At 36.7% G+C, this 17,832-nt stretch overlaps 1 protein-coding gene across 4 annotated transcripts in view; it reads left to right on the top strand.

Moving 5' to 3' along the window:
- HECTD2 (HECT domain E3 ubiquitin protein ligase 2) overlaps window positions 1-17,832 on the top strand; it is a 92,321-nt gene that overhangs the window by 28,645 nt on the left and 45,844 nt on the right. For all 4 annotated transcript variants that reach the window (XM_032245553.1, XM_032245554.1, XM_032245555.1 and 1 more), the window contains exons 3-5: window positions 14,878-15,016; window positions 15,719-15,821; window positions 16,558-16,647. In XM_032245553.1, the coding sequence (XP_032101444.1) occupies window positions 14,878-15,016; window positions 15,719-15,821; window positions 16,558-16,647 (332 nt within the window). The remainder of the gene's footprint in view (window positions 1-14,877; window positions 15,017-15,718; window positions 15,822-16,557; window positions 16,648-17,832) is intronic.

Here is a 17,832-nt window from a genome sequence, read left to right as displayed (position 1 = left end):
TGTGGGTTGCAAAGACTGTGGGAAAGGCATAGTATCTGGCCAGAGTGTACCATTTCTCAGGGCATAGTTCCTCCTGGCTTCCCTTGACTAGGGGAGAGAGTTCCCCTACACTTTGTGGGGCTTCCCTGGTGAGGTGGTGCCCCACCCTGCTTTGACTTACCCCCTGTGGGCTGCACATATTGTCTAACCAGACCCAGTGAGATGAGCCAGGTACCTCAGTTGGAAATGCAGAAATCACTACCTTCTGAGTTGATATGTCTGGGAGTTGCAGACCAGAGCTGTTCCTATTTGGCCATCTTGTCAACCACTTCCTCCTCTTTCATTTTATAATGTCTAAACTGAGCCCTAGTGACTTTCAGGTTGCCTACTAAAGTTAACAAATTTCACAACTCAGCCAGCAATAGGACCAATCCCATACTTATTTAATTAAAAATTATTTATGCTATGGGTGGCGGCTTACACCTATAATCCCAGCACTTTGGGTGGCCAAGGCAGGCGGATCACCTGAGGTCGGGAGTTTGAGACCAGCCAGACCAACATGGAGAAATCCTGTCTCTATTTAAAATACAAAATTAGCCAGGCATGGTGGTGCATGCCTGTAATTCCAGCTTCTTGGGAGTCTGAGGCAGGAGAATCACTTGAACCCAGGAGGCGGAGTTTGCGGTGAGCCAAGATCACACCAATTCCACTTCAGCCTGGGTAACAAGAGCAGAAGTCCATCTCAAAAAAAATTATTTGTAATGAAACTCACGGTAAAGCATTTTGCAAGAATGTGTATCCAGCAGCAAACCTTTTTATATCGGTACTTCCTCTGTAGCAGTAGAGGGATAAGGAAGGGAAACCCAGGTTCTTCCTCCTGAATATCTAGTCTCCATAAAGACTCTTACTTACCTCCGAAACTGCTGTTGCCATCTATGCTGGCTAACCAGGAACCGTTATCAATCTCCTAATCACGTGGCCAATTTAAAATGTCAGTCTTTGTTTTGGTGGCTGTAGTTGTAGAAAGCTTCCTATTCCCAATTTCCAACCAGAGTTGTGATGCCTGTGAAAACAGTGAGCTCGTAAAATTTGGCTAATAATCTCACACTCTTATATATAGTTATATTCTGATCTTCACATTTTTCAATATATTGGCAACCCCCACCACAGCCCTTACTCTTCTTATGTTGGCTTCTAGTGTTTTACTTAATGTTTCTAAGCAACCAACTAAAATTGGCAACGGTATATTAAAAGAAAGGGAAAATGATTACTGCTCATCAGTTTAGCACAGTGTTCCTAAGTATTCACTGAATGCAAGTTAAATGATAGATTTTCAATGATAAATATTTTTGTTTTGTTCACTGTATTACAGTATTCTATATTGCAGAAAAGTTTGCACATGATAGAACAAAGATTTGCCTCTATTTATAATGTCATTTTGAGATTTAATTAGTCTCTCATCATCATAGTTATTGATTTTCTCCTTTTGAATTATATTTTAATAACCATCTGTGAGAGCAGGCAGAAAGCCTGTCTCTGGAAACAATGCCTTGATATTCAGAGACTTGAGAACAGCTATGATCTGTTATTTTTCTTTTCTTAATAGCTGAATGTCGCATCCTGTAGTTTGGTTTTCATTCACTAATCTGAGCAAAGGATTCTGCCTTTCTTTCTAATTCATGTTCCACTAACATAGTGTGTTAAGATTCTGCATGACTCTTCAGTTTAAGTTACCTTTTCAATTAAAAATAAATCCAGCCGGGCGCGGTGGCTCACGCCTGTAATCCCAGCACTTTGGGAGGCCGAGGCGGGTGGATCACGAGGTCAAGAGATCTAGACCATCCTGGTCAACACGGTGAAACCCCGTCTCTACTAAAAATACAAAAAATTAGCTGGGCATGGTGGCGTGTGCCTGTAATCCTAGCTACTCAGGAGGCTGAGGCAGGAGAATTGCCTGAACCCAGGAGGCGGAGGTTGCGGTGAGCTGAGATGGCGCCATTGCACTCCAGCCTGGGTAACATGAGCGAAACTCCGTCTCAAAAAAAAATAAAAAATAAAAAAATAAATCAAATCTGGGCTTCTGGTTTCTAACCTTACTCTATAATCCTCTTGGCCTTGGAATTACTATTTCTCTTATGTAAGAATCTGCCCATTCTCAGGCTCTGCCAAAATCCAGTTCTCTTACTAATTCAAATTTCACTCGTCTACCTCAGCATGGTATTAATAAAATGAGTGGGTATAAAACTGTACATATGTTCTGTGTGTGAATAAGTTAATTTATATTTGAATGAATCTGTTTGTATTTAATTGTAGGTGCTTATAGCCAGGTTGGAAAAAAGTGTGTGGGAAGGGATAAGAAAGGGTAAATAAGCCTGGTGAAGTGGAAGAAAAACTGTAGAGGAACCACAAAACATAATAGTGATACAACTGATGTTGAAGAGACAAAATGACTATTATTTATATATTTTCTGCTGAGATGCCCTTTTCTTTCCCTTTAATAAAGATTTCCAAGTATAATCTTTAAGAAGTTATTTGTGGAGATATCTAATTTTGTAACTGGGTTTTTTCTTGGGTGCTGGTGAGGCACAGCTCCCCTGAGAGAATTCTGTGGGTTCTTGGTCTCCAGCCTCTTAAAGAATAAGCGATGGGACCACTGCAGGTGCACTGTAGGCTCGTAAAAGTAAATATCAGACCCAAGAAGTGTTGCAGAAAGGTGATTTTATTTAGGTAGAGAAAAGAGAAGAAGAGAAAGGCTTCCATAAAAAGCATGGAAGGGGATTCCAGAGAGGAAATCCCAGAGGGAAAAGGCAGCTCCCACCATGTGGGAGGGGATTCCAGAGAGCTGGAAATCTGGTGTGGGTGAAGGAGCAGGGGAATTTATCCTGGGAGAAATTTTCCACCTTCCCCAAGATGCTGGGCCAATGAAAGTAGTTTCTTAGAACTTCTGCTGGAGTGATTGACTTTTAGTTTCTTCCCGTGCCCACAAAATTCAAACATAAACCATTAAATCTCCTGGATGGATAGAGATGGGAGGGGGGTATGCTGCTGGGAAATTCTTGCCCTTAAAACTACACCCCCTCATGGATCCGGAAAGAGAACACAATCCCTCAATTTCACTTACTTATAAACTGAACCTCTGCCCAATTTGTGTTTATAGTGCAAATTACTAGAAATTGGGTATTTCCATAATTAATGAAGGATATAAAATTAACTATAAAACTGAAGTATATTTAATAAACTGTTCTACATCATCAGAAACCATGGAATAGTGTTTCTTAGTATGTTGTGCAGACTAGCAGCATCAGCATCACCTGGATGAAAATTCTTCCCAAGGAAATGGGAGGCGTGTGGGTGCAGTTTCAGCAGACTTAAATGTTACTGCCTGCCAGCTCTGAAGAGAGCAGTGGATCTCCCAGCACAGTGCTTGGGCTCTGATAAGGGACAGACTGCCTTCTCAAGTGGGTCCCTGACCTCCATGCCTTCTGACTGGAAGACACCTCCCAGCAGGGATCGACAGACACCTCATACAGGAAAGCTCAGGATGGCATCTGGCGGGTGCCTCTCTGAAGCTTTGAGAGGAAGGAACAGGCAGCAGTCTTTGCTGTTTGGCAGCCTCCACTGCTGATACTGAGGCAAACAGGGTCTGGAGTGAACCTCCAGCAAACTCCAGCACACCTGCAGCAGAGGGGCCTCACTGTTAGAAGGAAAACTAACAAAAAGAAACAGAAAGAAACAGCATCAACGCCACTTTTCCTCCAAAGGATCAGAAGTTCTTCCTAGCAAGGGAACAAAACTGGACGAAGAATGAGTTTGACAGATTAACGGAAGTAGCCTTCAGAAGGTGGGTAATAACAAACTCTTCTGAGCTAAAGGAACATGTTCTAACCCAATGCAAGGAACCTAACAACTTTGAGAAAAAATTAGAGGAATTGCTAACTAGAATAACCAGTTTAGAGAAGAACATAAATGACCCCCTGGAGCTGAAAAACAGCATGATATCTTTGTGAAGAATGCACAAGTATCAATACCTGAATCAATCAAACGGAAGAAGTAATATCAGAGATTGGTGATCAACTTAATGAAATAAAGCCTAAAGAGAAAATTAGAAAAAGAAGAACGAAAAGAAATGAAGAAAGCCCCCAAGAAATATGGGTCTATTTAAAAAGACCAAACATACATTTGATTGGTGTACCTGAAAGTGATGGGGAGAATGGAACCAAGTTGGAAAACACTCTTCATGATATTATCCAGGAGAAATTCCCCAACCTAGCAAGACAAGTCAACATTCAAATTTAGGAAATACAGAGAACACCACAAAGATACTCCTCGAGAAGAGCAACCCCAAGACACCTAATCGTCAGATTCACCAAGATTGAAATGAAGGAAAAAATGTTAAGGGCAGCCAGAGAAAAAGATCAGTTTACCCACAAAGGGAGGTCCATCAGACTAACAGCAGATTTCTCTGCAGAAACCCTACAAGCCAGAAGAGAGTGGGGGCCAGTATTCAACATTCTTGAAGAACAGAATTTCATATCCAGCCAAACTAAGCTTCATGAGCGAAGGAGAAATAAAATCCATTACAGACAAGTAAATGTTGAGAGATTTCATTACCACCAGGCCTGCCTTACAGGAGCTCCTGAAGGAAACACTACATATGGAAAGGAAAAACCAGTACCAGCCACTGCAAAAATATACCAAATTGTAAAGAACATTGACACTGAAGAAACTGCATCAACTAAAAGCCAGATAACTAGCTAGCATCATAATGACAGGATCAGATTCACACATAACAATATTAACCTTAACAGTAAACTGCCTAAATGCCCCCGGTTAAAAAGACACAGACTGGATTTCCGCCAAGATGGCCGAATACAAACATCTCCAGAGTGCGGTTCCCATTGCCTTCTGCAATGCAGAAGGCAAGTGATCTCCACATTTCCAACCAAGATACCAGGTTTATTTCAATGGGACTGGTTGGACAGTGGGTGTAGCACAAGGAGGGCAAACCAAGGCAGGGCAGGGCAGTGCCCCACCCGGGAAGTGCAGCTGGATGGAGGATCAGGGACTCTTCCCCTCTGGTACTCTGGTTCAGATAATGCACTTCGCCCATGGCCTTTGCAACCCACTGAAAAGGAGATTGCTGCCAGGTTGAAAAGCTCCGCAAGTTACTAGCACAGATCTGAGCAGCAGCTGCAGCTGGCACTGCAGGTTGTTGGCACAGATCGGGGCAGATCATTTGACTAGCATTGAGAGACCCTGCAGGACAGAACTTCCTGCTCCCCAGAAAGAGGGAGCTGAAAGCAGTAGACAGGTGATACAGCTTGTTGGATCCCGCCTCCACTAAGACCAGCAAACGGAAGCCCTCTTGCTTGAGAGTTTTGCAGCCAGCACATCAGTTCAAGCTTGAACCAGGATAATCAAGCTAGGAGGGGGGAAGAGCGTCTGCCATAGCTGATCTTACCTGTGTAAACAAAAGCCAGAGGAAGCTTACATGGCAGTTGGACTGAGCCCATGGCAGGCCAGCAGCACCTCTGCAGGCAGAACAAGGGACAGACTGCCTCTTTAAGTAACTCCCTCACCCCTGCATAACCAAAAAGACGCCACATACAGGAGAGATCTAGCTGACAACTGTCAGGTACCCTTCTGGGATGAAGCTACCAAAGGAAAGATTAGGCAGCAATACTTGCTGTCCTGCAGCCCCCATGGGTGATTCCCAGGCAAGCAAGGTCTGGAGTGGACCTCCAGCAGTCCTATAGCCAAGGGGCCTAACTGTTAGAAGGAAAACTAAAAAACAAAAAGAAATAGCTTCAACATCAGCAGAGAGGATGCCCACTCAGAGACCTCATTAGAAATCACCGACTTCAAAGGTAGATAAATCCATGAAGATGGGAAGAAACCATCTTCAAAAGGATGAAATCATCAAAGACCAGAATGCCTCTCCTCTAAGGGATCACAACTCCTCACCAGCAAGGGAACAAAACAGGATGGAGAATGAGTTTTGATGACTTGACAGAAGCCGGCTTCAGAAGGTGGGTAATAAACTTCTCTGAGCTAAAGCAACATGTTCTAACCCAATGCAAAGAAACCAAAAACCTTAAAAAAAAGGTAGACAGAATGCTAACTAGAATAATGAGCTTAGAGAAGAACATAAATGACTTGATGGAGCTGAAAACACAGCACGAGAAGCTTTGTGAAGCATACGCAAGTTTCAATAGCCAAATGGATCAAGCAGAAGAAAGAATATCAGAGATTGAAGATCAGCTCAATGAAATAAAACAAGAGGCAAGATTAGAGAAAAAAGAGTGAAAAGAAATGAACAGGGCCTCCAAGAAATAGGGGATTATGTGAAAAGACCTAATCTATGCTTGATTGGTGTATCTGAATATGATGGGGAGAATGAATCCAAGCTGGAGAACAATTAAGGATATTATCCAGGATAACTTCCTCAGCCTTGCAAGGCAAGGCCAACATCCAAATCCAGGAAATACAGAGAACACCATAAAGATAATCCTCAAGAAGAGCAACCACAAGACACATAATCAGATTCACTAGGGTTGAAATGAAGGAAAAAATGCTAAGGGCAGCCAGAGAGAAAGGTTGGCTCACCCACAAAGGGAAGCCCATCAGACTCACAACAGATCTCTTTGCAGAAACCCTACAAGCCAGAAGAGAGTGGGGGCCAATATTCAACATCCTTAAAGAAAAGAACTTTCAACTTTCAGAATTTCATATCCAATCAAACTAAGCTTCATAAGTGAAGGAGAAATAAAATCCTTTATAGACAAGCAATTACTGAGATATTTCATCACCACTAGACCTACCATACAATAGCTCCTGACAGAAGCACTAAACATGGAAAGGAATAACCAGTACCAGCCACTGCAAAAATGTACCAGATGGTAAAGACCAAAGACACAATGAAGAAACTGAGTCAACTAATGGGCAAAACCAGCCAGTAACAAAACATCTGATCTTCAATAAACCTGACAAAAACAAGTAATGGAAAAAAGTTTTTCTATTTAATAAATGCTGTTGGAAAAACTGGCTAGTCAAATGCAGGAAACTGAATCTGGACCACTTTCTTACACCTTCTACAAAAATTAAGATGGATTAAATGCTTAAACATAAGACCTAAAACCATAAAAACCCTAGCAGAAAACCTAGGCAATATCATTCAGGACATAGGCATGGGCAAAGACTTCATGACTGAAATACCAAAAGCAATGGCAACAAAAGCCAAAATAGACAAATGGATCAAATTAAACTAAAGAGCTTCTTCAATGCAAAAGAAACTGTTATCAGAGTGAACAGGCATCCTACAGAATGGGAGAAAAATTATCCATCTGACAAAGGGCTAATATCCAGAATCTACAAGGAACTTAAACATATTTACAAGAAAAAAGAAATCTCATTAAAAAATAGGTGGAGGATATGAACAGATACTTTTCAAAAGAAGGCATTTATGGGACAAACAAACGTGAAAAAGTGATCATCGTCACTGGTCATCAGAGAAATACAAATCAATACCACAATGAGATACCATTTCATGCCAGTTAGAATGGCGATCACTAAAAAGTCCTGAAACAACAAATGCTGGAGAGGATGTGGAGAAATAGGAGTGCTTTTACACTGTTTTTTACACTGGAAGACAGTGTGGCAATTCCTCAAGGATCTAGAGCCAGACGTACCATTTGACCCAGCAATCCTATTACAAGGTATATACCCAAACGATTATAAATCTTTCTACTATAAGGACACATGCACATGTATGTTTATTGCAGCACTGTTCACAATAGCAAAGATTTGGAACCAACCCAAATGCCCATCAATGATAGACTGGATAAAGAAAATGTGGCACATATATACCATGGAATACTATGCAGCCTTAAGAAAGGATGGGTTCATGTCCTTTGTAGGGGCGTGGATGAAGCTGGAAACCATCATTCTCAGCAAACTAACACAGGAACAGAAAACCAAACACCACATGTTCTCACTCATAAGTGGGAGTTGAACAATGAGACACAGGGAGGGGAACATCACACACTGGGGCCTCTTGTGGGGTAGTGGGCTAAGGGAGAGATAGCATTAGGAGAAATACTTAATGTAGGTGACACATAGATGCATGTAGTAAACCACCATGGTACGTGTATACCTATGTAAGAAACCTGTACCTTCTGCACATTTATCTTAGAACTTTAGTAATAAAAAAATACAAATTCTTGTGCCCCACTCCAGACCTACTGAATCACAAACTTTGGGGAGGGCCCAGTAGTTTATGTTGTAACGTTTTAACAAGCTCTGCAGGTTATTCTGAGTTACAGTAAAGTTTGGAAACCATTGCTGTTGTATAAAAAATTAGCATGTGTATGCTGTCTTCTAATATGGAATTTTAAAATATTTTCCAATACTAATGAAATTTATCTTTGCTTATTAATGTTGATGATAGAGTCAAGGGTAGATGCTTGAATATGAGGGCAGGTAAAGAAGGTAGGAAGACCTTATTAGCTATGTTACTTCTGTGACTACTGATATGGCTGTGTTTGCATAGTTGAAAATATATCCTGATTACATTAGAGTATAACAATTCTATATATGTAAATTTAATTGTAGAACTTAAAATCTGTAAGATTAATGGTTCTGTTAGAAGTGTTAATACTTGAGAAAATACTACAATCAAAGTAAAAAGCTTAGTAGATGGGCTCAACCACAGAATGGAGGGGACAGAAATCAGTGAAGTGGAAGATAACAATAGAAATTATTCAGTCTTAACAATAGAAAATAGATGAAATATCAACAGAATCTCAGGAACCTCTGATACTATAACAAAAGGTGTTATATTCCTATTATCAGAGTCCCAGAATGAGAGGAAAAGACAGTAGGGCTGCTAACATAACCCAATAATTACTGAACATTTCCTACATTTGGTGAAAGACATAAGCCTGCAGATTTAAGAAGCTAAACAAACTTCATTCAGAAGAAATCCAAAGAAATCCACAGCAAGAAACATCATAATTAAACCTGTCAAAACTGAAGACCAACAAAAAGATGTTGAAAGCCAGGAAAAATTGACACATTAAAGAGAATGCTGTCATTTGAGTATTTGTCCCCACCAAAATTCATGTTGAAATGTAATCCCCATTGTAGCAGTATTGAGAGGTGGGACCTTTAAGAGGTAATTGGGTCATGAGGGCTCTGCTCTTATGAATAGGTTAATTCATTCATGCGTTCATGGAATCATGGGTTATCATGGGAATAAGACTGTTGGCTTTTTAAAAAGAGAAAGAGAGCTATGAGCTAGCACACTCAGCGCCCTCACCATGTGATGCCCTGCACCACCTCAGGACTCTGCAGAGTCCCTATTAGCAAAAAGGCCCTCGCCAGATGCAGCCCCTCAAAAAAACCATTTAAATAACGGATTTCTCTTCAGTATCCATGGAGGCCACCAGAAGGATATGCTACTGGATTTTTCAAATGCTAAAAGGACTATCAATGCAGAATTCTATACCTGATGAAAATATTTTTCAGAAATGAAGGGAAGAGAAATCAAGACATTTTCAGACGAAGAAAAACTAAGAATTTGTTGCCATTAGATTTACTCTAAAAGAATAAAGAAGTTCTGTAAACAGAAAGGAAACAAAAAAAGAAGGATCCTTGAGATGTCAGGAAAGGGGAAAGAAAGTGATGAACAAAAGTATGGATAAATACAATAGACTTTCCTTCTCCTCTGTTGTTTTCTAAATTATATTTGGTAGTTGAAACAAAAATTGTTAACACTGATGTGGTTCTAAATGTATGTAAAGGAAATACTTATGAAAATTATGGCTGAGTGCAGCAATTTACACCTGTAATCCCAGTGCTTTGGGAGGTCAAGACAGGAGGATGGCTTGAGGACAAGAGTTTGAGACCAGCCTGGGGAACATGGCAAGACTCTTGTTTCTACAAAAAAATTAAAAATTAGACATGTTGGTGCATGCCTGTAGTCCTAGCTACTCAGAAGGCTGACATGGGAAGATCACTTGAGTCCAGGCATTTGAGGCTGCAGTTAGCTATGGTCACACCACCACACCCCATCCTCAGTGAAAGAGCAAGAGCTTGTCACACACACACAAAGAAAATTATAAACAGGGGTAGGCAAAGGAGGGTAGGATTTCTATACTTCATTCCAACTAGTAAAATGATATGAGTGGCCTATGATAAATTATATATCTATAAGGTAATATCTAGAGAAACCTCTCAGAAACACTATGTATAAATCAAAAGAGAATTCTGAAACATTTTTAACATGCAAAGGCCGGAAAAATAACAGAAATGATAAACAGAGAGAAAAGAAAATAAATCACAGATTTAAGATCTACCTTATCAAAAATTACATTAAATGTAAATAGTCTAAATAAAAGATACTGTCAGTGTAAAAAAAATATGACCCAACTGTATTTATAATAAATTCACTTCAAATGTAACAGTATAAGCAGGTTGGAAGCAAATGGATAGAGGAAGAAATATGCAAACATCAATCAAAGGAAACAAATTATTAGTATCAGACAAAGTGGGCTTAGAACAAATTAAATTCATGGAGGCAGATTAGGAACATTATGTAATGATATAAGGGATAATCACCCAAAATATATAGTGATATCAAATGCATACACACCAAACAGCAGAGATGTAAAAGATGTGGAGAAAATACCTGAAAACAGAAACAGAAAAATCCACAATTAGGTATTGAAGTCTCCAACTCTAAGTATATATTTGATGAAACTAGATAGAAAATCAACAAGTATATAGACGAACTCAATGCCACTGTCAACCAACAGTATCTAATCCACATTTATAGCACGCTCTACCCAACAACAGAATACACATGGCATTTCAAGTGCCAATGGGACTGATTATATTCTGGGCCATAAAACAACTCTGAAATTTTAAAGAGTTGAGATAATGCAAAGTATGTTTTCTGACTGTAATTATATTAGAAATCAGTAACAAAATAACAGTAGCATCTCCAAAATTCTTGGAAATTCAAATTAATTTCAAAGGTGAAGTCTCAAGGGAAATCAAAAAATGGATTGGATGGAATAAAAATATAATAAAATATATCAAAATTTTGTGGGATACCGCTATAGCAGTGCCGAGAGGGAAATTTATGGCAGTCATGCATATATTGGAAAAGGAGGGAAGTTTCAAAACAAAGATCTAAGCCTTTAGCTCATGGACCTAGGAAAAGAAGAGAAAATCAGCCCAAAGCAAGCAGGAAGGAGGAAATATAAAGATAAAATCAGTCAAACTGAAAACAAAAAAAATTGAGAAAAATCAATAAAACAAAAAGATGGTTCTTTGTTAAGATCAATAAAATTGACAAACCTCTAGGAAGACTGACAAAAACAGGTAGATTATCAGTATCATAAACGAAATAGGAGATATTACAACAGACCCTGTATACATCAAAAAAGATAAGGAAATACTACAAACAACTCTACACACATAAATTTCAGATGAAATGGACCAATTCCTCAAAAAACAAAAGCTATTGCAGCTGTAGTTTGAAATAGTTCATTTGAATAGTTCTATAACCACTAAGAAAATTGTTTCTAGTTTTAAAACTTTAAAAAAGGAATATTCACATCTGAATGGTTTCACAGGAGAATTCTACCAAATACTTAAAGAATTAACATCATTTTTGTACAATCTCTACCAGAAAATAGATGAGAAGGGAACACTTCCTATTTTATTTTACAAACTAGTATTACACTTATTACAAAACCAAAGATAGTTAAAAAAAAAATAAAAGAATGAAAATTACAGATCAGTATCCCTCAGGAATATAGATGGCAGAAATCCTTAACAAAATATTAGCAAATAAAATTCAGCAATATCTGAGAAGATACAAATCATGACTGAAAGGTCATTCCAGGCAATTAATGTAATCCACCATACTAACATGCTTGGGAATGGTTCCATGCAATAAAATCATTTGACAAAATCTAACACCTGTTCATGATGAAAAAATTAAAACTCCCAGAAAAATAAGAAAAGAGAATATTTTCCTTTACTTGATAAATGGCATCTAGAAAAATCCTGCAGTTAACATTTTCTATAATTGTGAAAAGACTAAATGCTTTTACCTTAAGGTCAGGAACAAGGCAAGGATGTCTGCTCTTAGCACTCTTATTCAACATACTAAGAATCAAAGGGAGTACCCTTATATTGATAAAGCTTACCCTTTTTCTTAATGGCTAGACTTAGTGCTTTCCCTTTTAAGAGTAGGAATAATGCAAGTATGTTCGCTCTTACTCTTATTCAACTCATTGCTGTAAATTCTAGCCTATATAAGAAGGCAAGAAGAATTTTTAAAACTGTAGATTAGAAAATAAGAAATAAGACTGTCCCTGTTTGCAGGTGACGTGACTGTCTATGGAAAAAAAAAAAAATCCCGTAAAATCTCCCAAAAAAAAACCTTCCTAGAATTAATAAGTGAGTTCAGTAAGGCTGAAGAATACAAGATAAACACAAAATCAGTTATATTTCTTTATGTTAACAGTGAACACTAAAATAAAAATACATGTCATTTGTAATGACTTAAAAAGCAAAAGTTTTAAATCTAGCAAACATTACAGAATATGTATGCTTAGAATTATACCATGCTGATGAAAGAAATTAAGATGTAAGTAAGTGCAAAGGCATACTGTGTTCATGGATTAGAAGACTTATTGTAGTAAAGATGCCAGTTCTTCCCAAATTCATACACAAATTTCATGCAATTCCTGTGAAAATTCCCGTAAGTTTTTTGTTTGTTTTTGTTGATATAGATAAGATTGTTTTCACATTTACTTGGAAAGGCAGAAGAACTAGAATGGCTAAAACTGTTCTTTTAGAGAATAGAGTTAAAAGAATCAGTCTACCTGATTTTTGTTATATAGCTGCAATAATCATACTGAGATACTAGTGAGGGGAGAGATACAAGAATTGGTAGAACAGAATAGAGGGCTCAGAAATAGATCCACACAAATACGCCCCGTTGTAATTTGACCAAAGTGCAAACACAATTCAGTGGAGGAAAACTAGCCTTTTTAATAAATGGTGCCAGAGTGATTGGATATCTATAGACAAAAAATAATTAACATTATCCCAAAACTCACAGCTTAATACAAATATTAAGTTAAAATGTGTAATTGACTTAAATGTAAAATGATTGGACTTTTAGGAAAAAAATAAAACCATAGGTAAAAAAAAATCTTTGGCCTCTAGGGCTGGAAGAGTTCTTAAGACTTGACACCAAAAATATAATCCATAAAAGAAAAATTTATAAATTTGTCTTCATCAAAACTTAACCATTTTGCTCTGAGAAAGACCCTGTGCAGAGGATGAAAAGACAGGCTACAAAGTGGAAGAAAATATATGCAAACTACTTATATATGACAAGGAATGATTATCTAGACTATATAAGGAACTTTCAGTACTTAACAGCAAAAAAGTAAGTAATCCAGTTAAAACACAGGCAAAAGATGTAAAGAAACATTTCGCTGAAGAGGATATATGGGTGAAAACTAAGCACATTAAAAGATGTTCAACATGATTAACCATTAGGAAAATGAAAATTAAAATCACACAGTCATATTATACAACTATAAAAAATAGTGATAACACCAAATGCTGGTGAGGATATAGAGAAACTGGATCACTAATATATTGCTGGTAAGAATGTAAAATGATACAGCCACTTTGGAAAACAAGTTTGACAGTCTGTTAAAAAACTAAATATGTAACTGCCACACATTTACCTCAAAGAAATGAAGACTTGTTTCACTCAATAACCTCTACACAAATGTTTATAGCAGCTTTATTTACAATAACCTAAAAATAGATGTCCTTCAATGGTTGAATAGTTAAATAAGCCATGGTACACCCATATAGTGGAATACTATTAAACAATAAAAAGGAATTAACTATCTGTATATGCAACAACTTGGATGAATCTCCAGAAAATTATGCTAAGTAAAACAAAACCAATATGAAAAGGTTACATAGTTGTGATTTCTTTCATATAACATTCTTGAAATGACAAAATTATATTAACAGAATAATCTAATAATGTTTCAAATACTTTTCTGTTTGCAGAAATCAAAATTATAAGACTTATAGAGGAAATAAGTGCATATACAGTCACAATGTTTCAGTCAAGGATAGACCACATATATGACAGTGGTCCCCTAGATTATAATACAATATTTTAACCATACCTTTTCTGTGTTTACATATGTTTAAATAAAACAAATGGTTATCATTATATTACAGTTACCTACAGTATTAAGTACAGTAAAATGCTATATAGATATGTAGCCTGGGAGCAATAGGCTATACCATATAGCCTCGGTGTATAGTAGGCTATACCATCTAGGTTTGTGTAAGTACATTGTATGATGTTCACATAGTGACAAAATCACCTACTGGCATGTTTCTCAGAATGTGTCTTCATCATTAAGCAATGTGTGACTTATAATAATAGTGACTGTATTCAAAAAGCTAATAAACATTAAAAACGTTGAGCCTCATTGAAATAATCCCTGAAAGGTGACTTTTGGGAAGAGAGGAGAAGAAAGAAATGCTAAATTACATTGACAGACAATTTTGAGGGGGAAGGGAAAAAGGGAAGAAGCTCTATATTAACTATATACATCAATGTAAGATACAGCCTAATATGTGTTGTGAATGAAGTGGGGGAGTGGGCGAATAAGCCCTCCAGTAAGTGCCCTTCACTATGGTTGGCTTTTCTTTAATCTCAAAGTGAATGTAATACAAAATAATTCATTTGTGTTCTGTTCATGTTCAGTTAATCTTGTGTTTTATAATTTGGAAAAGTTTAATGATTCATTATTTTGAATGTGTTTTTATACTTCACAGTGAGAGACCAACCACCAATTAGCCTTGATGTTAGACAAAAACAGCGTATCTCTATGGATGCATCATCATCCGAAGTGAAGGCCCCAGTCCTTCCAGAATGTATTCTTCCTATCCAGCCCAAAACTCTGAAAGACTTTCAGTAAGTTTCAACTTACTGTGTAAATGTATAGTCATCTGCATGTCAGCACTTACAATTTAATGTCTTTATTTGAGAAATTAATTTAACTTCATGATCATTATAAGGTACTAGCAAAGAGTAGAGATTCAAAAGACTAGATGTCTCAAGTTGAAGGTGAAAGAAAATAAATGTATGAATAACAGGTAAGAGTTAGATAGGCTGCAGCAAAATAAAGGAAACATTAAGTAAGAGCCTGTGAATCAAAATAGGCAAAAAGAGATAAAAGTGGCAATTAAATAATAGACTTACCATTTTTAAAAATGAGAGTTCATTTATGATGTGACACATACAATAAAAGTTATATCACCATTCAAAAAAATCCAAATGCATATTTGAGGACTAAGTGGGAATGATAAAGACAGAATATAAACAAAGTCTCCAGAAGTTTAGCTATGAAGGGGAGGAAAGAGTGATCATTGAAAGAGACTTGTTAAGGATTATCTTTTTTAAAAAAATAAATAAATAGGAAACTTGAAGCTGGATTAGTATCTTAATCCAATTAAGAATTATAAATCCATAAACTATATTAACTAACTGGGACATATTTCTTTATTTGGTTTCAGTATTTTGTATTGCATGTTTGGTGACATTTATTAAAAAGTAATGCTAATTTTTCTGAATATGTCTATATATAAATATGGTTAATGTATGTTTTCATTTTAGGGAAGGTGTAGAAAAAGTTAAGTCATCAGGAGATTGGAAAGCAGTACATGATTTTTATCTAACAACATTTGATTCTTTCCCAGAATTAAATGCTGCATTTAAGGTAATTATACATAAAACACATTTTTCATTTCACTTTTACTTTTCAATTTTCCAAAAATGATATAATAAATTTACCTCATTTTCTACTCAGTGTTGATTTAAACATGCATATATATTGATTTCAGAAATTACACAGTATATACAGTTATGTAATATTACAAATATTATATACATACATGGGTTTTTTTAGGGGGGTTTTTTGTTTTGTTTTGAGATGTAGTCTCATTCTGTTGCCCAGGCTGGAATGCAGTGGCGCAGTCTCGGCTCGCTGCAGCCTCCACCTCCCAGGATCAAGCAATTCTCATGCCTCAGCCTCCTGAGTATCTGGGATTGCAGGTGCCTACCACCATACTTGGCTAATTTTTCTCTTTGTAGTAGAAACGGGGTTTCACCATGTTGGCCAGGCTGGTCTCGAACTCCTGGTCTCAGGTGATCCTCCCACCTTGGCCTCCCAAAGTGTTCAGATTACAGGTGTAAGCCACTGCATCCAGCCCTTAAATATTGTTTTTACTTGCTCTAATGTTAATGTTTAACTCCATTCTTTCAGTTTTAAAAAAGAAAGTTATTAAAATAATCTTTGTACATTTCTTTTTATTTTCAGGAGTTTTGTCTAACAGTTCTCTTTAATTATCAGACTAAAAAATAGTAGAAATTATGAAGGAATAGTATGGTTCAAATATTACTAAGAATAGTCTTTAAAATGTTGAATATACTTAAATCTTAAATTGAATTTGCAGAAAGATGCCACTGCCTCATTTAATACCATTGAAGACTCTGGGATTAATGCTAAATTTGTGAATGCTGTATATGATACCTTAATTAATATTGTAAGTATTATAAAATGCAAGTAGTATAATTCTTTGTCTCTTCTGTATTTCAAAAGCAGCCACACAAATATTGTAAAAATCACCTTATAACATAATTACCTTAGAAATTCTGATGCAATTTTATAGTAAATGTAGCTGGAATTCTCAGAAAGTTAGATTATTTTATTCATTTATTTTTTAACTATGAATTAAGCAGCAAATGCTTTTATATCCAATCATTTTTAAGAAAGACGTGCTAAAGTCATACTTTACTTAGCAAAAGGAGGTAAGCTATTTAATTACTTGGAATTGCACTGAATCTGTAGATCAGTGATTCTTAAACATTAGCCTCTATCAGAATCACAAGAAGGGCTTGTTAAAATACAGAATTTTAGATTCACTAGATCTTGGGTGAAACCCAAGAATTTTCATTTGTAACAAGTTCTCAGGATATGTTGATGCTTCTGACCCAGGGACCACATTTTGAGAATCCTACTGCTATAGGTCAATTTGTGAAAAATTGACATCTTTTCAATCCATAAGCATACTGTATCCCTTTAGATACCTAGGTCTTCTTTAATTTCTCTTGGTAATGTTTTGTAGTTTTCTGGGTTGAAGTGTTACACATTTCTCATTACATTTATTTCTTGGTACTTCATGTTTTTTGATGCTATTATAATTTGATTTTCCAATTGTGACTAATATATGGAACTGCTTTCACATCTTTATCTGAATACAGTTGACCCTTGAACAATGTGAGGGTTTGGGGTGCTAACCCCCATGCAGTAAAAAAAACCTGTGTATAACTTTTGATTCCCCAGAAACTTGATTACTAATAGCCTATTGTTAACCAGAAGTTTTACTGATAAACAGTTAACATATATTTTATATGTTACATATATTATATACTGTATTCTTACAATAAAGTAAGCTAAGGAAAAGGCAATGTTATTAAGAAAATTATAAGGAAGAGAAAATATATTTATTATCTATTAAGTAGGAGTGGACTGTTATAAAGGTCTTGATCCTTACTAAGTAAGCTGAGGAAGCGGAGGGGTTGGTCTTTCTGTCTCAGGTGGCAGAGGTAAAAGAAAATCTGTACATAATTTGGGCTTGCACAATTCAAACCTGCATTCAAGAGTAAAGTGACTTTGCTATATTCATCCCTTAATTCTAATAATACACCAGTAAATTAACTTGCATTTT

The sequence above is a fragment of the Sapajus apella genome, unplaced genomic scaffold (genome assembly GCF_009761245.1).
Source record: "Sapajus apella isolate SASKATOON/1434 unplaced genomic scaffold, GSC_monkey_1.0 scaffold58, whole genome shotgun sequence".
NCBI classification, from domain to species: domain Eukaryota; kingdom Metazoa; phylum Chordata; class Mammalia; order Primates; family Cebidae; genus Sapajus; species Sapajus apella.
This window is presented reverse-complemented; position numbering and strand designations above follow the sequence as displayed.